The sequence below is a fragment of the Capsicum annuum genome, chromosome 12, assembly GCF_002878395.1.
Source record: "Capsicum annuum cultivar UCD-10X-F1 chromosome 12, UCD10Xv1.1, whole genome shotgun sequence".
Lineage (NCBI taxonomy): Eukaryota > Viridiplantae > Streptophyta > Magnoliopsida > Solanales > Solanaceae > Capsicum > Capsicum annuum.
In genome coordinates, this window is record NC_061122.1 from 197,108,360 (window position 1) to 197,134,823 (window position 26,464).

General features: G+C 37.9%; 1 protein-coding gene across 2 annotated transcripts in view; it reads left to right on the forward strand.

Moving 5' to 3' along the window:
* The window catches only part of LOC107850542 (nuclear pore complex protein NUP107), a 41,522-nt gene that overhangs the window by 12,637 nt on the left and 2,421 nt on the right, over positions 1 to 26,464 (forward strand). Inside the window, exons 4-22 of one of the 2 annotated variants that reach the window (XM_016695143.2) lie at positions 244 to 359; positions 1,053 to 1,084; positions 1,185 to 1,310; positions 7,043 to 7,201; positions 7,736 to 7,828; positions 7,903 to 8,070; positions 8,280 to 8,378; positions 10,929 to 11,158; positions 11,241 to 11,298; positions 12,399 to 12,487; positions 13,161 to 13,292; positions 14,834 to 14,956; positions 19,139 to 19,180; positions 23,409 to 23,507; positions 23,597 to 23,785; positions 24,240 to 24,414; positions 24,528 to 24,684; positions 24,901 to 25,103; positions 26,048 to 26,189. In XM_016695143.2, the coding sequence (XP_016550629.2) occupies positions 244 to 359; positions 1,053 to 1,084; positions 1,185 to 1,310; positions 7,043 to 7,201; positions 7,736 to 7,828; positions 7,903 to 8,070; positions 8,280 to 8,378; positions 10,929 to 11,158; positions 11,241 to 11,298; positions 12,399 to 12,487; positions 13,161 to 13,292; positions 14,834 to 14,956; positions 19,139 to 19,180; positions 23,409 to 23,507; positions 23,597 to 23,785; positions 24,240 to 24,414; positions 24,528 to 24,684; positions 24,901 to 25,103; positions 26,048 to 26,189 (2,432 nt within the window). The remainder of the gene's footprint in view (positions 1 to 243; positions 360 to 1,052; positions 1,085 to 1,184; positions 1,311 to 7,042; positions 7,202 to 7,735; positions 7,829 to 7,902; positions 8,071 to 8,279; positions 8,379 to 10,928; positions 11,159 to 11,240; positions 11,299 to 12,398; positions 12,488 to 13,160; positions 13,293 to 14,833; positions 14,957 to 19,138; positions 19,181 to 23,408; positions 23,508 to 23,596; positions 23,786 to 24,239; positions 24,415 to 24,527; positions 24,685 to 24,900; positions 25,104 to 26,047; positions 26,190 to 26,464) is intronic. The other variant, XM_016695144.2, reaches the window with a different exon arrangement.

Here is a 26,464-nt window from a genome sequence, read left to right on the forward strand (position 1 = left end):
TGTGCTCTGACTAGTAGCAGAGAAACTTCTCTCCTTAGCAAATATCTTACAAAGATATGCCAAAATAGTTGTAATGACTAAAACAGTAAAACAAAAAAACTAACATGCCAAATTTGTCAAATTGATGATGTTTGCCCACATTCTCTGATGTTACTGTGAACATTGTAATGTAGTCCCAATTAGGGGATATGTCCGTTAGTGTTTTCATGTGATACTGCAATTATTTATGATCTTTTCCTGTAGGTATGGTTCTAATGACATGCACAGAGTTATGGAGGACAAATTGATGAGACAGAAGGCTCGGATTTTGCTTGATGAGGCAGCTTCATGGTCTCTCTTGTGGCATCTTTATGGAAAAGGAAATAAGTCGTCAACCTTTTAATGTTTCTTAGTTATCACTAGACAAGTTTTCGCACTCCTTACTTTTGGTAGTGAGAAATTGTGTCTTGGACATGTTACCATTCTAAAAATTGTGTATGTTTTTGGGAAAGGCTTAGTTGTTACTCCATTTTCTTATGACTTAAATTAAATTTCTGATGTTAAACTACCCAGTTTGATTATTTTTATTTTAAAAATCTGTATACTAATAAATGTCGTGAAAATCTAATCATTATTGTCGATAGTATTCTCAATTTAGTTCTGAAGTGTGCAAGGTTCAGTCTGGAAATTTGAATTAATGGACATCATTGTCAACTTAAAACTTTGATAATTTTGATGACAAAAAGTCATTTCTCATCGGTAGAATGGAAGGCATATTTTTCTTCCATCTAACTGTAAAAATATGAAAATTTGTGCACAGTTAACACTAGGAGATAGCTTAAGTGTTTCATGTTCTTTCTCATAAGTGATTGCCAAAAATGTAGTCTGCATTTGGCACTTGGAAAAAGGATTTGTGGACATAAGTCACTTTGAGCTGTGTGTGTTTCAGCTATTTTACTGCAAAGGTTTTCATAGCAAAAAACAGTATCCAGCTCAAAATGATTGTTTTGATGTTAGTTCTTTTTATAGTATTGCAACTTGTTTTTAAAATTGAATATTTCATCCACTTGCAGGAAATGAACAACTTCCTGAAGACCTAATCATGGTGATGTATCTTTAGTTGTTAACATACCAGTAGTATCGCTGTTAGCTTGTTTTGTTCCCTTTGTGTTTAATATTTATGTATTATGTGATGTTCTGTCCAGTTACCGACTACTTCACACTTAGAAGCTTGCCAGTTTGTAGTGAAGAATCATACAGCCCAACTATGCCTACGAATTGTTCAGTGGCTTGAAGGATTAGCTTCCAAAGCCCTTGACTTGGACAGAAAGGTAATGAGTTAGTAAATTATAAAATTTAACTTGGTTTTAGCACATTTTTTCTGCAGTTCTCTTATTTTTGCCGGTCTTCCCTATACGCTCAGTTCTTTTTTTCAAATCAATCAAGCCCATAATTTAACCAGGGGTGTTAAACATTTCCTTTTACAGATTTACACGTCTGAGTTAATTAGAAATATTTATGACATTGTACTTGTGCATTGCATACCTGCTCCCTGGATAGTTGAATGTGGATGATTGAGGTGAACCTTGATGCTTAGTGTGATGAAATAGTTTGATAGTACCTTATCTAAAAAGAAAAAAAGAGATTGTATCACTGTTTTATTGGATGTCCCCTGGAACCAATGGCATCATTCACCTTATATCAAAACAATCTCAGTTTCTCATTGAACCAACAACAACAACAACAAACCCAGTGTATTCCCACAAAGTGGGGTCTGGGGAGGGTAGAATGTACGCAGTCCATACCGCTACCTCCAAAGAAGTAGAGAGGTTGTTTCCGATAGACCCCCAGCTCAGTGATTGCCATTTTCATTAATCATATTTCCTGGTTTGTTTTTGTAGTCCAGGGTGTAAAGTTCCAGAAAATATCAATATTTTCAGTGTTTCTTCAGAATTTTAAGGTGTTTTCGCCTAAAAACAATTTGGAACATATTCTACTTTTTCAAAAAATGTGTCACTGCAAGCCTTACATGCAATGTACACAAATAGAATTTTTATGTATATTAGAGAAGTGCACACACACTTCGGCAGATTCGTTGAAACTTGTTGGTTCTAGGTTTTGATCTTTATGTAAATGTGCAAGCAGTCTAACTGACTATGTGAAAAAATGAACCTTGAACCGAACTTGACCTACAAGCTGGATTTGACTGCACCCCTGCAAATTATGTGGAACATAGAGTAATATAGTATGGGTCCCACATTGTGTAACCAAACAACATGAATATCATATTAAGAATATGGACCTTGTACTTAGTGTAACCCCAAAAATTATAGCTCATCAGGTGACGATTATTTGAGATCATATAGTTGAAGATCATTTAGTGAGATAATGGCTCATAGACTTGACCAATGTGGGACTAAACAGGCTAACATAAGTTTCATCTTCCTTTATATTCTGAATTTTATGTGATTTTATCTATTACAAATATTTGTTTAAGCTTCGTCGGGGATGTAATAAATTAATTAATCAGCTCCCCCTTTAATTCCAAATTCGTTGGAATGTATTAAAATATTGAAAATTGTCGAGGGAAGAGAGGGTTTCTAGAGTGATTCTTTCAGCTCAAAAGATTTTGACTAAAGTTTGGTTGTAAGGCCTGCATTCAATTTGCAGAAACCTAATAAAATCAACAGAATTATGCTCCTTTATCTTGATCTTTGGCTTGTTAAAGCTAAGTTTTTTAGGTCTTGCACTTGCCTCAAATTTATACCTGGTATGGTGATATTCTTTCTTAAGTAAAACTTTAATTGAGTCAATCCAAGGTGGCTTGGTTATAACCTACATTATAGTTAAATTTTGGTGAGAAATGGGCATTTTCTTTGTAGTGAACTTCACAGAGGAAACAATTGAAAATGCCTAAGTCTAAGGTTTGTTACTGTGATCAAGCAATTGAAGAGTAAACAAAAATATACTGAGGTACTTTGTCTACGGAAGATGATGACACTTTCTGATACTCGTGTTTGTACACACTGATGATGGCATTTGATTATTGGGTTATGAAATCATTTTTTCGTCGATGAATGGGTCATGAAAGCATGTCAGAAAGGTGTTGAAAGATAGTCTGAGGGATCCATGAAATAAAATTGAAAAGAAACGGGCAGCCTCGTGCACTAAAGCTCCCACTATACACAGTGTCCGGGGAAGGGCCAGACCACAAGGGTCTATTGTATGCTGCCGTACCTTGCATTTCTGCCAGAGACTATTTCCACGGCTTGAACCCGTGACTTGCTGGTCACATGGTAGCAACTTAACCAGTTACTGCAAGGACCCATGAAATAAAGAAGTTGAATTTTCTGTGATGCAAACGAGGAGCAACTGGAATATTTAAGGGTCATTCTGGTACTATTTGAAGGTATTTCAGGTCTCCACATCAATTGGGGAAAGAGCCACCTCTATCCTATAAAGTTAGTTCCTAACATGAATCTATTGGCGTCTGTGTTAGGGGGTGAAGTGGGAGCATTGCCCTTGGTTTATCTTGGGATGCCTTTGGGGGCAACGTCAAATTCTAAACATATCTGGGACTCGGTTTTGTAGAAATGTGAGAAGAAATTGGCTAGATGGAAGGCACAATACTTGTCCATAGGGGGCAGGCTTACACTGATCAATGCAGTCCTGGATGTCCTCCCCTTTTACATGCTAACTTTGTTTCCAATCCCTGCAGGTATAGTACAAAGACTGGACAAGTTTAGAAGGGATTTTTTCCGACAAGGTAACAAGAAAAGAAAAGGTTTTCACCTGGTAAAGTGGAAAGTATTGATTACTGGGAAAAAACAAGGAGGTCTAGACATTAAAAACTTGAAGAATCAAAGCAAGGCACTAAGATTGAAGTGGTTGTGGAGATATGCTCAAGAACCACAATCATTGTGGCGCAAGGTGATAACATGAAGTATGGAGAAATGGATTCTTGAGTTACTAAACAAGTACACAACCCGTATGGTGTGACAGTATGGAGATCAATCAGGAATTGGTTGCCTTTTCTAAAAAGTCAAACTGTCATCAGAGTTCATGATGGCAACAAAACAAGCTTTTGGGAAGATAGTTGTTTAGGCAATAGAAGCTCATTTGAATTCTTTCTAGATATGTTTGACTTAGCTCTTCAAAAAGAAAGATCAGTGGCAGAAATGTGGTCTCCGCAAGATTGGAATATCTCTCTCAGAAGAAATATCTTAACGACTGGGAAGTACATAGGTTAGTTGAGCTTTTAAAACTGCTGGAAACATTCCAAAGTGTGAAGGGGTGGACTGCCTATGGCAGACTGGACATAGCAAGGGGGTTTATAAAGTGAGCTCAGGGTACAAGATCATGAGCTTGGACATGTTAGAGAGCCTCAACTGACCTTGGTTGGAGATCTGGAAAGACAAGATACCACTCAAGTTGGCATGTTTCACTTGGCTGTTAACAAAAGAGGTTGTTTTGATGCATGAGAACTTGAGGTAAAGAGGCATTATTTTGGTGACACATTGCTGCCTTTGTGGGGAAGCAGCTGAGACGGTGAGCCATTTGTTCCTTCATTGCAGAATCACTGATCAATTATGGAAGATTTTCATCAATCTCAGAGGCATCTAATGGACAATGCCTATTATGGTTGTTGACACTCTTCCTAGCTGGGAAGAAGCAGAAGCAGGGAAGGGAGCAAAGGACATAGGCTACTGGAGGATTATTCCAGCAAGCATTCGGTGGACCATTTGGCAAAAACAACAACAAACCCAGTTATTCCCACATAGTGGGGTCTGGGGAGGGTAAAATGTATGCAGTCCATGCCACTACCCCGAAGTAGAGAGGCTGTTTCCGATAGACCCCCGGCTCAAGACAAAGGACCATAGACAAAAGTCGCAAGCATACAGCATGATAAAAATAACAGAGATACAACAACCACAAAAATAAAGCACATTTAACTAACAAAGGACACCTCCTCCCCCAAACCCTAGCATTACCAACCGAGCTACACCAAACTCTCCTAACTACAGCCTAAGACTTGACCACACACCTTAGCCCTCTATCTTAATATTCTTCATCCAAACCTTCCTATCAAGGGTCATGTCCTCAGTGAGCCGTAACTGCTCCAAGTCCCGTTTAATCACTCATCTCCAGTAATTCTTTGGTCTACCCCTACCCCGCTTGAAACCATCCAAGGCCAACTTCTCACACCTACAAACTGGGGCATCCGTGCCCCTTCTCATCACATGACCAAACCATCTCAACCTCACTTCCCGTAACTTATCCTCTACCGGCACCACTCCCACCTTCTCTCGAATAAACTCATTCCTAACCCTGTCAGCCCTCGTGAGTCCACACATCCAGCGCAACATCCTCATTTTCGCCACCTTCAACTTCTGGACGTGAAAATTCTTAACAGGACAACACTCCGTTCCATACAACATAGCCGTCCGGACTGCAACTCTGTAGAATTTGCCTTTAAGCTTGGAAGGCACTTTCTTGTCGCATAAATTACCCGAGGCGAGCCGCCATTTCAACTAACCTGCCCCGATACGATGAGAGACATCCTCGTCAATCTCTCCATTTCCCTGAAGTACTTGAAACTATCCCTCTTACAAACCACCTGAGACTCCAACTTCACTGCCATCTCGTCCTCTTGCCTTGAGTCACTAAACTTGCACTCCAAATACTCCGTCTTGGTCCTACTCAACTTGAATCCTTTAGCTTTAAGAGTTTGCCTCCAAACTTCCAACTTATCATTAACACCTCGTCGTGACTCATCTATCAAAACTACATCATCCGCAAAAAGCATACACCACGGCACCTCACCTTGAATACTCCATGTCAACACATCCATTACCAAGGCAAATAAAAACGGACTGAGAGTCGATCCCTGGTGCAATCCTGTCAAGACCAGAAAATGCTTGGAACCCCCTCCCACAATCCTTATCCGAGTCTTCGTCCCCTCGTACATATCCCTAATCGAGCGAATGTACGCCACTGGAACCCTCCTCGCCTCTAAGCATCTTCAAAGAACCTCTCTAGGGACTTTGTCATACGCCTTTTCCAAATCAATAAACACCATGTGCAGATCCTTCTTCCTTTCTCTATACTGCTCAACTAGTCTCCGCACTAGGTGAATTGCCTCAGTCGTCGAGCGACCAGGCATTAATCCAAATTGATTCTCCGAAATAGACACTATCTTCCTCAACCTCCGCTCCACCACCCTCTCCCAAATCTTCATCGTGTTACTCAACAACTTAATACCACGATAGTTGTTACAGCTCTGAACGTCACCCTTGTTCTTATATAAAGGAATCATTGTTCTCAATCTCCACACCTCGGGCATCTTAGCGGACTTGAAAATGACGGTGAACCATTTGGAAAGAAAAGAATTCTAGGAGCTTTGAGGATAAGAGTAGATCCTTACAGAAGATTAAAACAGATTGTATTCTGTTGCTTTGTTTTTGTTGTACAAAGAGTTCCCCTGAAGATGCAGAGCCAGAAGCAATACTAGAAGTTTTAGATTCATTCTAGGACTGATATTGTGTTTTTAGGATTCACTACTTTACCACCTAAGTATTGGTTTATACTACAAAATTGTTACCTTCTCAAAAGAAAAATGAAAAATTCTCCAGACAGTCGGATGGATAAAACAGGCTTTGATTCCTAGATATTTTTTTGTAAAATTTTGAGATAAGATCTTTGATGTTACATCATATTTTCTACTCACATTTATCTGTTGGGATATTTGTAATTGCAGCAAAAGTTTCAAGGTGTTATTTTTTCTCTCGCTACATTCTCTTCTGGAACAAAGGGATGCCATCCTTTTCACCCGATCTCTCTTCACTTGTTTGCACGAAAATCATAGAGTGTAAGCGAGATGGCTTTGATGGTTTATTTGTTTGTTTAGTTATCTAGCATAATACCAAAAATGAAGGGGGAAAGACTGCCCATAACTTCAGTGCCGTGTCTATTTTCTATTGTCAACATATTTTTGCTCTTTTTTTCCGTGAAATCTTGTAGTGGCTTTTGTTTCTAATTATGCTGTACTTAATGACGTTTGCAGGTGCGAGGATCTCACGTTGGCACCTATCTCCCTAGCTCTGGAATTTGGCATCACACTCAACGGTTCCTGAAGAAAGGTGTTTCAAATCCAAAGACAATTAATCACTTGGACTTTGATGCTCCTACACGTGAACAGGCTCAGCAGTTACCTGATGACAAGGTATTCTGTTGCAAATAAATTGACTTAATTATCTGCGTAGGTGTCTCCATGTGTTCTCCTTCGGGATGATTGATGATTCTTTGGGATCGTTAAAATTTGTTGAATTTTTCTTATTAACAGAAAAACTATCTCTAGTTGTAGAATTATTGGAAGACCTTGTATCATCATCCTTTGAACTGTAGGCGTAGGCTTAGATATGGTGTAAACCACCATGCTTCAGCTTTCTCATGGGAACTCATGTCTTCTTCCATCCTCATTATGCCTATCTTCATTCAGTTCATTCATGGTAGTCCTTTTCAATTTATGTATCATTTATTATGCATCTTTGGTTTCCCTGCGTGCTTTATAAATGAATCATGTGAAAAAGGGGACGTGTGGGGAGGGGATGGAGAAAAAGGAAGGGAAAAACCAGGATCTTTGTATCCACCATCGTGGGTGGGAGTTTATATTGGTGCGTTTCATGATGCCTAGATATCTTATCAACTGATGGTGTGGGTTACTCATTTTGCCATTCGGAATTTCTTGTACCTATAGAAACAAGATGAATCTCTTCTGGAGGATGTCTGGACTCTGTTAAGGGCAGGGAGACTGGAAGAAGCATGCAACCTCTGCCGGTCTGCTGGACAGGTATGTCGATCTTTATGGGAAGTATGACACTTTATCCCTTATTCTGAGAAAACATTGAGCCATTGACTTGACAGTCATGGAGAGCTGCAACACTATCTCCATTCGGAGGGTTTGATCTATTCCCTTCCATGGAAGCCTTAGTGAGAAATGGCAAGAACAGAACCTTACAGGCCATTGAGCTGGAAAGTGGAATTGGTCATCAATGGCGTCTCTGGAAATGGGCTTGCTATTGTGCTTCAGAGGTAGGAAATAGGAATTCCAGTGATGGAAGTTTTCCTATTCCATTTCTTGGTTTTGTTTTATCCAAAAATAATTATGTTATTCATAGTATATGCAAGAGATGTTGGGTTTATGGATGTCTATTTCTGTTGTGCCTTTCTGGGTCCATCTATGAATGTGTTGATGGGTTGGTTTCAGTTGAACTGATGGAACTTGTTTTGCTACATTGAAGAATATTGCAGATCAAGATGGTGGAAAGTATGAAGCAGCAGTATATGCAGCCCAGTGCAGTAATCTGAAACGCATCCTTCCAACATGTATGGATTGGGAGGTATAATATTCCTGCATTTGTTAATGCAGTGTTTTTCATATTTTAATCTCCATGATACTACATGTTTGGTAGCCTTTGGATTGAAAATTTTGCTGAATGTTGATTAGATCTCTTCCGGGAACTTCTCTAATCTTTCAGATATTGTACAGATTCTGGTCATAGTTGTCATTTCTTAAAACTTCCTCTTGAAGGGGACATTGAGATTGGGACAGAGAGACTTCAGTATGTAAACCAGATTATTTAATTTCTTTGATAAGGTCCTCTAATTAGAAGGACTCCTTATTATTGTCTGTTCATATGAATGTTCTATTCAATGAACCTAAACACATATGACTCTAGATGTACAAATGAGCTAAAAAAAGAAAAAGAGAAGACTGGATACACATGAAAAGCAGATGGGCCAAGACGCCCCTAAGAAACTGGTCCACTGTCCAGGGCCCATTTAAAACTTCAAAATGAGGTCTCATCCAGAACGGGTTATCTGGATGGCCCGGCCCTTGCTCTTTTTTTAAACATTTATTTTTTACAAATATGAATTTATTCCTCAAATAACCTTATTCGTTTTGTTCCTCGAAATTTTGTTCACTGTGAAGTAAATTTTGAAAGATAAAATTGACACAGAAATTGTGAATGTAAAGTAGTATTTTTATTCGAGTTGTACTGTGTACACCAGGTTGTTTTCTGGAATCTATAAAACAGTTGCTTGATAAAAAGAGTTGCAAAATGATATTCTAAGATATTGTAAAATGTATTACATATATGTTTCAGAGGCACTCCCTCCGTCCATCTTTTCTTGTCCACTATTGACTTGGCACACACCTTAAGAAACAATAAATAATAGAGGCAATTTTAGTATACCACCCGTTGAATATACTGAATTTAATGCTTTGACAAATGTGTTGGGTAATGAATAGTATTTAATAGCAAAGGTAAAATGGACACAAAATGATAAATTATCCATTGGTTTTCCAAACTGGACAAGTATTGGTAGAAATTTATTTTAATATAGTGGACAAATAAAGATGGACGGAGCGAGTATATGCAAGTACGGTCCTGGTCCCATCATTTTGACCTAGCCTATTTTTATCCTTAGACCTAGGCACATACTAACACTTCTAAATTGTAGATTAAAGATTATTTGCTCCAAGTTTGCTTCCCGTGCACTTAATCCTTGCTTGAGTGAAATATCTGCTAGCTAATGAATGGAACCACAAAAATAGTTTTTATACGTGTAGAATTTATCTTCTTATGAATAAAGCGTTGATCGATTGATACTCTTATGGAGTTACGTTGGAAGCAATAGACAAGCTTTAGTTGACGTACCTGCTAGCTTATGAATTGCTCTTGAAAATGTGTCTATTATGTATCTTCTTATGAATTAGGTCATAATCAGCCTCAATGTGCTTGACCCAATCAGGGGTTTGAATTAGAAACAATATGCAATGGCAGTTGGTTGCATAGATTAACTTAAATCTTTATCAACTTTCTGAGTTTCATTTCTTTAGAACAGTTGCTTCAATCACATGGTGCACACATTGCCGTTCCATAGTTTTATGGTCAACTCTGCATTATACTCCTCTATCAACTATTGTTAAAAGGCACTCTTGTTTCTTGATGCACACTTGAGCCCTCAAGTTGGTGCAGTACGGTGCACTTCACCGTTGTTATACAATTTTGATGCAAGACCAAGGAGGCATGTGTTTCAGGGCCCATGATTTCTGTCTTAACGGAGCGACAATAGTAACTAATGGTCAATATAAAATATTACGGATGGATATGCTATTTGCTTAGAACTAAGAAATTAGAAATTGTGTGAAAAAACTACTCACTGAATTTTAGTAAAAACCTGAACTGTGTTTTTTGCATCTGAATGAAAATTGAGTGTGCTTTTTAAACTCAATTGGCATTTCTGTAGTTTTTATACATATACATATACTTATACTTATACATATACATATACAGAAATATTGTTGTCAACACAGAAAAAAACAGGTTACTTATAAATACAAGCAAAAATGAAAATTCAAATGGACCAAGAAACTAAAAAACTAAAACTACGTTATATATACATATATATAATTAACCTGGTTTGGTTGTTGATTGTTTCTTGTATTTATAATTAACCTGGTTTGATTGTGTTGACAGTGAAGAGAGCCTTGGAATAACGGGTAAAATTGTTATGTGATCAGGAGGTCACGGGTTCAAGCCTTCGAAATAGCCTCTGGCAGAATGCATGTAAGGCTGCCTACAATACACCCTTGTGGTGGGGCCCTTCCCCGGATACCGCGCATAGCGGCAGCTTTAGTGCACCAGGCTGCCCTTTTTTTTTATCGTGTTGACAGCACTATTTCTGCATAAACTGCTTTTGTTCTTTCATCACAAATTGCTTTACTGCATTTAGTTTCATCCTTTCTGTTCGGAGGATGAACTTATTTGCAACCATATGCTTGCATTTGTCATAAGGAGCTTTGGTTCCACTTGTCTCTGTTTCCTTCTGCTGCTTCTTTGATGGTTGCTCTTGAGATTGAAATCAATATTTTCTTGTTGCAGTCTGCTTGCTGGGCCATGTCAAAATCATGGCTTGATTTTCAGGTTGATGTGGAATTGGCCCGCCTGCAACCTGGTGGATACTTCAAGAATTTTGAAGAAGCAATTAATAAAAGTCCAGATTTTACCGATGGCGCTTCTCAGCCAACTGGTGGACCAGATAGTTGGCCACTTCAAGTTGTGAATCAGCAACCTAGGCACCTTTCTGCCCTTCTTCAAAAACTCCATTCAAGGTAACTATGAAATCCAGATTTTGCAGCATATTTTTCTTTGCTACTTCCTATCTGATATCCATATGAATTCTTGGTTATCTAGCGATACAGTGCATGAAATTGTTGCTCGATCGTGCAAGGAGCAGCAGAGACAAATTGAGGTATAGAGTCGTGGTTTCATAACGTCTCTTAACCGTTGTACTTTTTATTTTGAATAGTGATCTGTTTTAACCTCTATTTAGTCCTTTCATCCATTGGAAAAATTAGTATCCCCCTTTTTGATAACGAGATGCATCTTACCAGTTAATGTACTTGTCGTGAGTATACATGGTCATTTGCTTCAAACAACTTAATCTCCGAAGCGTAGTTTATATTAAATGCAAGTCTTCACTCTACACACTTGATGAGAAAGGCTGTATAGCACATTAAAATACTTTTTCTGCACTGCACCCAAGGGTATGGTCTAGTGGTCAATGAAGTGAGTTGAAAACCATGAGGTCTCAGATTTACATCCCAGTAGGGACAAAAACACTAGGTGATTTCTTCCCATCCGTCCTAGCCTTGATGGACAGAGTTACCTAGTAGCTGGTGGTGGTGGGAGGTGGCAAGGTGTCCCATGAAATTAGTCAAGGTTTGCGCAACTTGGCCCGGACACCATGGTTATTAAAAAAGAAAGTTTTATCTTTAATGTACTACTACAAATTGTAAATACTATGTGGTTTTCCATAAGCTGTTATACAGTCTGCTGTGTTGAATGATAAAGAAGCACTGTCTGTGAACATTGGTCTGTCTTGTCTATTGATTTAAGTAATTTCTGATGATCTTTAGAAGGAGAAATAGGGTACCATTGCATGCTACTTTCCACATCCATGGATGTCATATTTCTTTGACGTTATTCCTGTCACAAATTTACCACGCATATGCATTGAATCTATTGTTGTGACAGCTCAACCTATAGCTCTATACACCATAAAATCTGGTATTTAGGACTCCCCCTCACATGGTCTTGTATCACTCCCAGACAAGCTCGACTCCTTCCATCTTCTTTGCCTTAACAGTTTTGTGTATATAGTGGCTCAGGCAGGTAATTACTTTGGGTACAGTGTCTTTCATCCTATCCTTTTTCTTGGTATCATTGTAAGTTAGTACATCTTTCCCACGTGGAAGATATTAGTGTATAATAGCTAAGTACCGTCTTCACTTCCGAAGTATTCTAGTTGCACTGATCTGTTCTTCATATTTAACCAAAACTTTTGAACAGATGAACCTTATGTTAGGAGACATACCAAGTTTGCTGGACATCATATGGTCTTGGATATCGCCTTCTGAAGATGATGAAACCTTCTTCAGGTAAGTAAACCTTTCACACTTTATTGTCATGAGCTGAGGCTCACTGCTGCTTATACACACCAAGATTAGGTTATTCCAGTTGTGTTTTTATTCTTATTGTCCTTATAAAGCTCCTTGATAGTTTCTTTGAGAATTTTGCTAGCATTTTAACACTATTGAATTGTGTGACCACCTCGTCAAATAGTTGAAGTTGCTAGAGACGGAACACATTTTTTGTTTAATTACTAACTAACACACCGCTTCATGTTTCAGTCTCATTCTTTTTCTTGTCCAACATGCGAAGTTCCTTTTCTAAAACGGTAGTAATGAGATATAAAGCCAGGACTTCTGCTTATTCTGGCGACGTGTTGAGTTTTGTATGACCACCTCATCAAAAAACTTAACACACTTCACATACTGAGCCTTCCCTCTTATCTTTAGCATGTTAGATTTCCTGGTGTCAATTGTCCCAAGGGGTTAGGCTTCCTGTAAGCTGAAGGTGCGTTTGTTGTTTTTGGTCTCCTGGATCTTACAGAATAGTCTGTGTCATTGATAGTTAGAATTAAATGGATGATTTATCTATGCATGTGGTTAGTAATAGACTAGTTCACAATATGCATGAGTACTTGTATTCTTGGACATAAAGTTTATGTTGGATGTGATTTATGCTGAATGTGCATTTTCTCTTGCTTAGACCTCATGGTGATCCACAAATGATGCGCCTTGGTGCACACTTAGTGCTTGTGCTCCGATACTTACTCGAAGATCAAATGAAAGATGATTTTAGAGAGAAATTACTGACGGTTGGTGACCTCATTCTTCACATGTAAGTACTACTTAGCTTGTTCTTTTTATTGGTGGTGGTGGTGTTGATAAATGTAGAAGGTATATGTTGAATCAATGGGAATGTTCTTTTTATTGCTTGATTTCCAAACACGTTCATGATTCCCATTGCTTATAGCATCTTATGTAATTTTGGTGGAAAATTACAAGTTTTTACTGTTGCTATTTTATTTGATTCGAGGTACGTGAATTATGAGTTAAAAGAGAAAATTAAAAGCATGAAAATGAGTGATAATCTGTAGGCCTCATGAGGGTGCAATTCACTGGGATTTAAGATTCAGAAGGAGCCTACATGATTGGGAGATGGTAGTATTTCACAATTTGTTAGAGCTTTGGAATGGGCTAGACATATCAAACAACTTGTTAGGTGCATGGAGGTGGCAGGAGAGTGGTGACGGCTTATTCACTATTAGCTCTTCCTATAAGAGGTTGCTAGTGAGAGATGAAGGTACCTTTCTTCATGACTCCATTTGGATTCCTAGAGCACCAAGGAAGGTTTGTTTCTTTGTATGGTTGGTGGCAAGGGGTGTGTGATATTACCAACGGAGAATCTGAGAAAGAAGAAAATCACTCATGTCAGTTGGTGTTTCATGTGTAAAAGTACCAGCAGAAGTGTAGATCATCTTCTTCTCATTGTAAGGTGGCTAGTTGGTTATGGAGGGTGGCCCTAAGTTTGTTTAGGATGCAATGGGTCATGCCGGGCACAGTGAAGGAGGCTTTGCAAAGTTGGACTCTTAACAGAGGGAAGGAAAGCTCGAGAGCATGGATCGTTTCCCCCTTGGTAGTCATGTGGGTCATTTGGCTAGAGAAGAATAGGAGGGCTTTTGAAGGGGTAGAACTTGATTTCATAAAGTTAAAGAGTAGTTTTTTGTACCTAGTTCACTTTTTGTGTACTTGCGAGGTTCCAATTTGTATAGAGGATTGGACCTTTTTTGGTGAGAACCATATTTTGGTGTAGGTTCTCTTCTTTGGCATATGTATACGGGGTTTTCCACCCAATTTTTTATAAAATTGTCTACCTTATCCAGAAAAAAAGTCTGTAATACAATTGATTATGAGATGTTTTGACTTATGTAGCTGTGTAGGTGGTCTTTGGTTAGTACTTATTGCAAAATATTATTCGACTTGTGCATAACACACGGTAAAGACGATAAATACATTTAAGATGTTTATGCTATGATAGACCAGATCAGCTAAGAAATCCAATAGTGTTCTGATTGAAGTGGGGTTGCAATCACTAAACTCCAAACTCGAACAAAGAGACTAGACTTGGTTCCGTATATTTATGTTGTTTCTTGATTGATTGGATTTGCCTTTTGTGACAAGTTTCGTGAAGAGTTAATGACTTCGCTGTTGATTTTTTTTTTTTCATTGTATCAAGTTTATCTGCTCATTATTGTAAAACATCTACGTAGTACTGCACTATTTTCAGTGTTATTTTCAAATATTATCATCCAATATCCGGTGTTTTGTGATTTTTTAGCACTATGTTATGTGCTTCTGAAACCTGAATTGCAATTGCAGGTATACTATGTTTCTATTTACAAAGCAACACGAAGAATTGGTTGGGATTTATGCTTCTCAGTTAGCTCGTCATCGTTGTATTGATCTGTTTGTGCATATGATGGATTTGAGGCTGAATAGCAGGTATTTGCCTATGTAATGCTGACTTTTGTTTCTCTTTAATTTCGTTGGACAACGAAAAGTCATTATGGTTTGTTGCTGCCATGAGGTTTATTTATAACTTTTTTGTCCTATTATTTTTGGACAAGTTCTTATTTACGAGGTCCAATAGAAAAACATTATGGTATGGTGTTGCCATAATTCTTGCTTTTCCGAAAGAACTTTATCATTACTAGGAAACTTTTGCAGAGGTTTTTGTTTAAACTTTTTTTTTTTTTTTGAAACTGGTAACATATATTTCTCACATACAGTGCATAGGTTGTACTAAAAAAAACCATAATTACAATATTTACTTCCAAGTTCTGCTAACTCCTAGCTAAATAGAATCTAGAACATCAATTAGGGAGATACTGTTATTTGAGTATACTTGATTACACCAAAAACAAAATAACAAAAGACAGTTTAGCTTAATCTTTTGCATATATTCTCTATGCTATCAAAGCACCTAGCATTCCTCTCCTTCCAAATTGTCCACTAGATACTAGATACAAGCAGGGACAATCCTCCATGTATCTCTGTTTTTTGCTTGCGCTCCAGCTTCCTCCCAGCACTCGATTGCTTCAGTAATCTTTCAAGGCATAGTCCAGGAGATGCCTTTGAGATTTAGGAAAATCTTCCATAGCTGTCTAGTGACTTTGCAATGAAGAAAGATGTTTAACTGTCTCGGCATTCCCCTCTCCCCCCCCCCCAAAAAAAAACCACCTAGGGCAAAGTGGTATCCCTCTTCTCATCAGATTGTCTTGGGGGAGAACTGCTTCCTTGGCTAGCAACCAAAGAAAACAAGTCACTTTATGAGGGATTTTGTTTTTCCAGACTTTTTGTTGGCTTTCCACCACAAGGTATCTTGACCTGCATCTAGTGCGTCTAGTCCATTAAAATGTTCGATGGTATTGAAGAAATCTGCTACTATTTGGATTTCCCAATCATTTATATGCCTTCTAAAGTTGAAGCTCCATCCATGGGGTGTCTAGAACTCCGCAATAGTCTTTTGTTGATGAGAGACTAATGCATAAATATTTGGGAACAAATTTTCTAGTCTTCCCACTTCATGACATTCATCTTTCCAAAAATCTGTTTTAGCTCCATTTACCACTTTAATCTTAATGTTGGTTTTGAATTCATTCCACAAATAGAACTCCATAAACTAACTTCGTAGGGCGTAGTTATTTCCTTGGTCATCCAGTGGTCTTCCTCTTCATACTTTGCATTAATGACATTCCTTCATAGAGTCAAGTTCTCATTACTATACTTCCATAACCACTTCATTCTAAGGGCCTTGCTTTGGAATTTCAAGTTCTTGATTCCCAAATCCCTTTGTCTTTTTTCAGTTATCACTGCTTCCCATTTGACCAGATTATAACCATTCCTTTCCTTGGTTCCTTGCTAAGGAAACTTCCTCCTTATTTTGTTCATTCTTTTAATAACCTCCACTGGAATAGGAAAAACAGACATCTTGTAAGTTGAGAGTGAATCAAGAACTGAGTTGATGAGAGTTAGTCTGCCTCCCCTGGATAAATATTGAGTCTTCCATCTTGCCAGTTTCTTTTCACACCTTTCAATCACATTATTCCATATTTCAGTTGATTGTGATTCTGCTCCCAATGGCATCCCTAGATAGATAGTGGGTAGGATTCCCAATTCACCACCTAGGATTGCATTCAATGACTCCATGTTTTGTACCTCATTAGTAGGATATAGAAAACTTTTCCTCCAATTAATGTGCAACCCAGAAATCCCTTCAAAAAGTACCAAATTCACCCTCAGGGTTTTGAGTTTATCCTCTTGAGCATCACATAGCTTGAGTATCATCAACATATTGCAAGTGAGTTATCTCTAGGTTCCTTTGTCCAATTCTGGCCAGATTAAATCCTCTGAGCCACCCATTCATGTTTGCTGTTTTGATCATGTTATTTAGACCCTCCATAGCTATTAAGAAGAGAAAGGGTGACAAAGGATCTCTTGTCTTAAACCCTTTGTGCATCGAAAAATCCTACTGGCGAGCCATTGATTAGTACGGAAAATCTCACAGTTGAGATGCAGTATTTTATCCATCGTATCCACTTCTGACCAAAACCCATTCTTTTCATAGAATCCAATAAGTACTCCCAGTTAACATGGTCATATGCCTTCTCCATGTCTAGCTTACATAGGATTTCGGGCTTCTTCTGGTTTAATCTGGAGTCAACGGCTTCATTTGCTATTAGCACTACATCCATGATTTGTCTACCTTTGATGAAAGCAATTTGTTGTGAATCAATCAACTTGGCTATCACACCTTTCAGCCTTTTTGTCAATACTTTGGCAAATAACTTGTAGATATTGCATATCATACCGATTGGTCTAAAAATCTCAACTCTTTTGGCTCCTTTTTTCTTTGGAATGAGAGTTATGAAAGTGGAATTAAGGCTTCTTTCAAACATTTCTTATTCATGGAAATTCTAAAGGCCAGCATTATGTCTTGTTTCAGTATCTCCAAACATTTTATGAAGAAACCCTTTGTGAAGCTGTCTGGGCCAGGTGCCTTGTCTGTTGCACAAAATTTTAGGCATCTCAAAACTTCACTTTCCTCAAAAACCCCTTGTAGCATTTCTTTTTCCTCATCTGTTAGTCTGGGACAATTAGGGAACATATAAGCTGGTCTCTAACTTGTGGTTTCAGAATACAACTTTTTGTAGTACTACACAATTTCCCCTTCAATTCTTTCGGGATCTTGAGATAATTCTCCTTCAATCATGAGTTAGTCAATGATTAGCCATTTTGTGAAAAAACTTGGTGTTTTTGTCACCCTCCTTCAGCCACAATGACCTTGACTTTTGCCTCCATGAGATTTCTTCATTTTAATTGATTCCTCATACTCCAGCAAACTTGTTGCCCTCCTTACCGTCTCCTCTTCTGTCAAACTTCTTTCTTCCATTATTCTGTCAACTCTGCCAATATATTCAGCAGATTCCTCCTTCTTGTTCCCGGGTTTCCTTGTTTACCCTTGCTCCATTCCTTAAGCTTATTTTTTAGAACTTTAAGTTTGGATGCAAGGATGAAATCCGACTTTCCAGAGAAGTTGAAAGATCTCCATTCCTTGATTCTATCATTAAATCCTTTTGTTCCTAGCCACCAATTTTCAAATTTGAAGTAGTTTTTGTTCTTATACTCACCCCCTTGTAATACAATAAGTAAATGACCAGATCTTAGCCTTTGCAGTGACGTTTGTTTTAGATTGTTAAAGTTGTCATGCCACTCTTCTGAAAAAAGAATCCTATCAATCTTGGAGGTTATCTCATGATTATCCCCTTTAAACCAATTATAGTTACAATCTTCCAACTGTATATCAATCAACTTTAGGTCTTCAATATCATCAGAGAATTCTCTCATGCCCCTTGATCTTCTTAGACAGTTTCTCTTTTCGGAGACGAATCTGGCCACATTAAAATCTCCACATACTACCTAAGGACCTTCCATTAAACCTCTGACTGCCCCCATCTCCTCCCATACTAATCTTCTTTCGATGTAACAATTGGGAGCATATACCCAGTGATATGACAAGAGAAGTCTTGCAATTGTGCCTCGAATTTGCAAGTTAATGAGTAAGTACCTATTTTCAGGATTTCTCCTTTCCATGCCCTGCTGGCCCATAGCATTATAATACACCCTCTAGAGCCACTAGCTTCCAAGCAAGCAAATCTAACCCATCTTCCTCCCCATATTTGTTTCACCTCCCCAGATAAATTCCCCTCCAGTTTAGTTTCTTCAGACAAATAATATCTGCATTCCATTCTACTATTAAACTTTTAACCAATCTCCTTTTATCCCTATTGTTCAACCCCCTAACATTCCATGATACAAGTTTGAACTTCATCGATTACTGCTTGTCTGACTTCTCCCCTTGCTCCTATTCCCATTGTTTTTGAATTTGACATCAAAAGACACAAGACTTTTCAGCTCTTGGGAGCCTCTAAATCTTGTTTTCTGACAGAAATTCTCATTCTCCATTCTTCTTACTTGCCGAGAACTATCCACCTGTAAAAGTAGTTCCAGAGCTTCTACTTCATGGCCCTGAAAATCTACTCCTAGTACTTTACCCAATTTGATCATATTCTGCTTCGCCCATACTGATGTTTCCCTTTCCTTGCATATTATCAATTGTTGTAGGATTTGCAGTGGTTCTACCTCAACAATCTCCCATTCTCTGTAGTAAGTGAATTTCTCTCCGCTGCCTCAATTAGTTTATTTTCAGCATTGTCAGTCTCCATCTCCCCAACTCCCTCTCAATTGTTTCTGTTAATTGATTCTCAGCTTCTACTGTTACTTCTCCCGACACTTTTGTTGTCTTCCTATCCTCAGTTACCACTCAACTTCTAATCTGCATGTCTGCTGGCTCTATTTTTGGGAGGTATTGCACTTCTGAAGTCACAATAGAGATGCCTCTATTCTGTTCCAAAGCGCAACTATTGTTTAAGTTATTAAAGATGACTTGACTTGAGAAATCAGGCCCACCTCTTCTTGAAACTGTGGACTCTTTGTTGGGCTTCATAAGTTGGCCAATTTTTTCAATTTCATTTAGGGCTCGTTTGTTTGTACTTAATGGAGGTCTGAATCTGAATGGTTCAGACTTCAGACCATTAAGTGCATTTGTTTTTTATTAATATTTTAGCTCTTAATGGGTCTGAATAGGTCTTAATCATTCTGTTGAGTTTTGTATTTAGTTACTACAGTAGTTTTTAGGAAAATAAGTTATTTGATTTAGGATGAATTTGAATTTTGAATTTTAAAATTAGGTTGTTCAGTTGTTGAGATAGTTTAAGCTTTTTTGAATTTTAAATTATGCAGTTTGTTATTGTAATTTGGCTATTTAAAGCCCTCCTAAGCTTAAGAAAATTATTGAAAGTTATTGAAAGCTTATTAAAACTTGAAAGCCATTTCTATCCAAAGAGAGTTATTTTAACCCTTTTTTGCTGCCCCATCTTTTAATAAAAAAAAAAACAGTGGTATCAGAGCTTCATTGATCTTACGGGATCTTGAATTCTTCCAAAGTGCTACCATATCATTTTTAACCCGTGAGGGCTATCTCTTTAACCCGTCAGGGCTACCCATTTTTAACCCGTGCTTATTTTCAAAGCATAGAGTTATTTTCAACCAAAAAGATGTCAAGCAGCAGTCTCTCTTTGAATGCCCCAAAAATTTTCACCGACAAAAACTATCAATTTTGGTCTGTGAAGAAATTATATCTTGGAATCCATCCTTATGTTTTGATGAATGAAAAATCCTTACAATATTTTGCAAAGCCCGTGAAAATACCTTCAAACAAGACAAGATTGTTGATGCTTTTTCAGCAAAGAATCAAAAGAAGAAATAGAAAGAAGAGAAAGATCAATATCAAAAAGAAAAAGTTCAAGTTCAAAAAAAATTGAAAAAATTCAGCATTCACTGGCAAAGTAAAAATTGAGGAGCAGTTTTTTTATATTGCAGCAACTAAAGCAAAAAAGGAGTGTTGAGTTTTGCATTTAGTTACTGCAATAGTTTTTAGGAAAATAAGTTATTTGATTTAGGATGAATTTGAATTTTGAATTTTAAAATTAGGTTGTTTAGTTGTTGAGATAGTTTAGGCTTTTTTGAATTTTAAATCATGCAGTTTGTTATTGTAATTTGACTATTTAAAGCCCTCCTAAGCTTAAGAAAATTATTGAAAGTCATTGAAAGCTTATTAAAGCTAGAAAGCCATTTCAATCCAAAGAGAGTCATTTTAACCCCTTTTTGCTACCCCATCTTTTTTTTAAAAAAAAAAAAAACACATTCAATTATAGAATCAAGTCTTAATAGGTCTGAGGAGGTATTCTGGTGTTGAATAATATTCACCGCCACTCTATTCATAATCATCAGTCACAACCACTAACCACCTCTGCCGCCGCCACCATTGTCAACCACCAGCAACCACCTCCACCATCACAACTACCATCGATAACGAATATTTCTACCAACCACTATTGTCAACCGTTGCCACACCTACTACCTTTATTATTCTACCTATATTATTCTAATTATATTCACCTCCGTCAACAACACCACTATCGGCCAATCCCTACTATCGACCAACTTATCTATCACAACTAGCACCACCGCTAACTACCGCTAATACATCACAACCTTCACACATTCTTTGGCCGCCACCATCATTGTCACTAGTAACGCCACCTCTACCATCACTTCAACCGTTACCATCGCTACAATTTATCTCTACTAACAACTATCTCCACCATCACAACTAACAATATCTTCAACTAGCACCAACACATTGTCAAACCATCATGCATTCATTTTTCAGTCATCACTATCAACACTTCCAACTACTAACATCAATCATTGTCACTGCAACCACCATTATAAACCATCTCCACTATCACTAACAAACATAAATTTTTTTTCAATCAAATAATAATTTTGTTGTATTAAATTACATACTTTTCTAATATATAATTAGTTTTTTATTTGAATTTTATTTTTTATTTTATCATATACACAAATAAAATTTTTTTGCACATTCAGATGTTGAAAAATAAGCAGTCTTAATCATTTAGTTTTCAGATCTAGAGACATCTTAATCATTCAGATGTGCATTCAGATTCAGACTCTGAATCTTTAAAAAAACAAATGCAGCCTTAAACTGGTCACATGCTCCTCTTTTAAACATTGTGACAGCTTTTGAAGTTACCCCTTTCTCGTATTCTGTTGCTGGCATCCCTAGGAAAGTGGGATTGTTGTACTTCACGACAGTAGGAGCCATCTATTATCCTTTGGATAATAGGATTAACTGGGTTCTTATTTGTCCTCATTTCGCTGATGTCTCCTCTGTACATTTCCGACGATAATTCAAATCTTACTTTACTTTCCGACCAGATCGAAAAATAGTACTTAACACCATTTATGGATGTCGCCACTTCTTTTGGTATATTCCTTCCATCGTTCGAGACCAAGATTCTAGCCCATTTCATGTGGTTCTTCAGCTCTGTTTCTTCTTCTGTGGTCACCCATCCCCCACATAGGTTTCCAATTTCTTGGATAACTTTTTGTGACCATAGATGCAAAGGGTACGATAATTCTGATCCAAGTTCCAGTGGACATTGTACTATTAGGTGCACAACCTATCATTGGGTTCCACCACTCCAGGCTGAAAGTTTGATTTTTCCAACTCCACTGCCCTTGTAAGGTTTACTCAGCCATGTGCTTGTTGGGAAATTCGAAGAGGAACTTGTCACCGTACATTTCATAAATGTTCATCCCAAAAGCCTTCTTCCACATCATAGTTGACCATCTTCTTATCTCTGTCAAGGATGGCTTTTCCTTCCTTCTCCCTTCCATTTGGTACCAGACACCTCTTCAACAGTCCAGTATCCTTGCTATCTTTCTGAATCGCAACTTCAATGTGCCCCTCCTTGTTTTTGACGTCAGCATCTTGTAGAGTTATGGATTGCCATTTACTATCACATATGACTCTTGCATATGGGTAGTTGGCATCAGTAACCCTCAGCGGGCCTGCAGCTTCCATCCCTTTAGGATATTTAATGAAGTTCTCGATTTTAAATGTTATGTCTTGCCATCCAGCATTAATGGCCAACTCTGGGATGACTAAGACAGATTTCCCCCCATTATTTATAGTTAGGATGCTTATAAATCTCCCATATTCATTGTACTTTCTTGTGCAAAAATGCTCAGCCCCTCTCTCTGCATTTTTCCACCTTCCGATCATATTCTTATGGTCGCCAGAGGCTTCTCTTAGAATGGTACAGATCCACTCCATGATTTTGCGGCTTCTTTCTACCCACTCAAACCACACTGAATTTCAGAGTTCCATCTCGTAATTTCAAAAGACTTGAATCCTGCATTGAAATAGATCCTATTTTCTCCCATTGTTGAATGAAGTTACTGGTCTGAAGAAGAGGTTATTCTAATTTTGAAACATGTTGATAAAAGATTACTCTCAAATTTTAACCTTGCTCTGTTACCTATAAATTCAATTGTTAGTCCATGCATGAACAACAGAAGTAGTTATACATACAGGAGTGTCTTTGCGATATCAACTATCTTACATTGGGTATATAGGCGCCTCCAAAGGGGTTTCTTAAACACGTACTATTCCGCTAATACATTGGTTGCTCAAATTTGAAGATTCAAATCCTCTTCAAAATTGGCCTTTAATGCATTTGAATCTTCAAATGAAGTCATAAGTTATTCTAACACAGATGATTTATATAGCACGTTTATGTGCCCTATCAGATACAAAGCTCTCCGAATATGCAGGGATTGGAATAACGTCGATGACTTTATTTGAAGATTTATATAGCATGTTTATGTGGTTTTTGTTTAAACTATTTTTAATGGCTTAAGTTGCTGTCTGATTCCATTGCCGCTTTTCCATTTTTGACAGTTTTCACGTCAGATATAAAATATTCCTTTCTGCTATTGAATACTTGCCATTTGCTCCAGAGGATGATTCTAAGGGCAGTTTTGAAGAGATCATTGAAAGGTTCCTTTATTCTTCACGTATTTCACAAGTTTGAAAACATCCAAAGTAGAATTCCTTCAAAGGACTTGACATTAAATTATTTTAAACAGGGTTCTTTCAAGGTCTCGTGAAATCAAAGTTGGGAAATATGATAGTGATACTGATATTGCAGAACAGCATCGATTGCAGAGCCTTCAGAAAGCTATGGTCATTCAGTGGCTTTGCTTTACCCCTCCTTCAACAATCAATAATTCTACGTCTGTCAGTATGAAACTTCTTTTCCGCGCATTGATGCACAGGTCAGTTGTTTCCCTCTGTTTTTTTTGTTAAAAAAAAAATTTAATATTCCTTGAGGCGACTCAAATGATCGCTCCCCCCCCCCCTCCCCCCCCCACACACACACACACGAAAAAAAAAACCAACAGTACGTTCCCATCTGCAAATAGGAAGCAACTCGTTTGGTTGAAGTTGAACACATTTGATCCTTGATTATATCAAGTTTGCATGTACGATACATATCAGCAGGAGTACTTTTCTTAAAACCAGTAAACTAGCAGAATTAATTACTTTTAACTTTTCTGTAACACTTCTTTTCAGCTTTCAATCTTTGGCAACATGCCCAACCTAAAATTTTTGTGTGATGTCGCGTCCCCCCTCCACTATTGTTTGTTAATCTTTTTCGATGCTCAAGTACGTTTGGTCACTGTTTGTCCCCAACATATAATTGGAATTCACTTTCAACTACTTCCACAGCAATATGCTGTTCCGGGAATTTGCTCTTATTTCAATGTGGAGGGTTCCAGCAATGCCCATTGGTGCTCACACTTTGCTCAGTTCACTGGCTGAGCCATTGAAGCAGCTATCAGATGATCTTGTTTCCGACAAGAGTCATGAGTTCTCTAAAAATTTAAAGGAGTTCCAAGACTGGGTATGCTCTTGAGAATTCTAAAGATGATCTTGAGATGCCTTTGATTTGCTTGTTATTTCTTCAATCTTGTAGAAGTTTAATTGTAATATTTTGTTTTTTTTTCCCCAAATCAGAGTGAGTTCTATTCATGTGATGCAACTTATCGCAAATGGCTAAAGGTTGAACTAGAGAATGCAGAAATTTCACCAATTGAACTCTCAGATGAGGAAAATCAGAAGGAAGTTATAGCAGCTAGAGAAACTCTTGATGCATCACTCTCGCTTCTACAACGTGAGTGAACAAAACCTATTTGAGAGGATTGTTCAAAAGATATCTAGTTGTAGAAGATGTATTGCTTTCTCATAAATGATTCGCCTACCCCTCGTGAAGTCTCATTGTTTCTCTGTCTACCCTGCACATTGGCTGTCAGTTTTTCTTCTCAAGTATATGCCTTATAAATTGAATTGTTGGGCTTCCAGAAAGTTAATGTGCTGTGTGTGTGTTTAGGGCAAGAGAATCCATGGTTGGTTCCAACTGAAGATCAGGTATTGGATACTGATGAACCTGTTTTCCTGGAGTTGCATGCGACTGCAATGCTTTGCTCATCATCTGGTGATTGTATGGCTCCCGATGCCACCGTATGCACAGCGTTAATGAGCGCCCTTTACTCTTCTGTCAGTGAGGAAGATGTATTAAATCGCCAAATAATGGTATGCTGATTTTTCCATTGAAAGTCAAGTGGGAAATTTATAAATTGATGTAGTATGGTCCAGTGAGTACATGTTCAATACATGAGTCTCCTCTCTTTCTTGTGATGTCTAACTTTTAATTGTATCTGGACTGTGTTGGTCTTACTTTCCATTAATTAAGGTACCTATAAAAAGTGACAAGTTTTAGAGCCCATTTGGATTGTCTTATCTTAGGTGCTTGTAAGCCAAAATAATTTTTAAGCACTTTTGTAGTGTTAGGTAAGATAAAAAAGCTCTTGTGAACTCTTGTTTGTAAGTCAAAATAACAAAAACAAGCCAAAAAGTCATAAGTTAGAATTAGCATAAGTCATAAGTTAGAAGTCCATCTAAACATGCTCTTAGTGAGCTTTGGAAATGGTAAAATGGAACCTCCCAGCCAAGGTATCAGTGCCAGGAAAAGGGGTGTTGGGGGATGTCCGAATGGACATATGAGCTAGCAAATGTACTTAAAACATGAATACATCTGTCTGGGGTTAGGACCTATTGGTGTAGCGATTTATATAGAACATGATAGTCCACACGCTGATATTTAGGCAGCAGAAGGTTGACCCAAACTAAGATTTATAGATAGTACACATACTCATCCAGCTATAGGGCTCGTACTTTGTAATGGGTTTCTAGACTTATCAGGCGTTTCTGTCTGAAACAAATTATTAAAAGCAACTATACATTAAACAGGATCTTGAGCCGGGGTCTATCGGAAACAACCTCTCTACCTCTTTAGAGGTAGTGGTATGGACTGCGTACACTCTACCCTCCCCAGATTCCACTTTGTGGGAATATACTGGGTTTTTTGTTGTTGTTGTTGTATACATTAAACAGGATTCAAGCAGGAGGTTGTGCTTCAGGACAGCTTTAACCTTCAACATTAACTTAATAATGTTGGGATTGTGATCTTCGTGCAGGTGAACGTTTCCATATCGTCCAGAGACAACTATTGTGTCGAGGTTGTATTGCGCTGCTTAGCAACTGAAAACGATGGGCTTGGGCCACATAAATTCCATGATGGTGGTATTCTTGCTGCAATGTTTGCTGCTGGCTTCAAAGGTAATTATATCTAGTTGGTGAACTTGTTTTTAGAATAGCCTTCTCCCAATTTGGCAAAGCCTTCGGTTGATACGATCGTCATCTTGGAGCACCTTTCAGGGCCACATTCATTTAAACGGTGCAAATCGTTGTATGCTTTCAACTATGACTACAATGTCGTGTTGATTGAAGCTAGTATTATCGATTAAGAGTTGGGATGTTGTATAGGAAATGACTTTTGCGAATGTGTGATTCGATCATTTTACCACTTGGTGGAAAATGCATTTTCCTTGTAA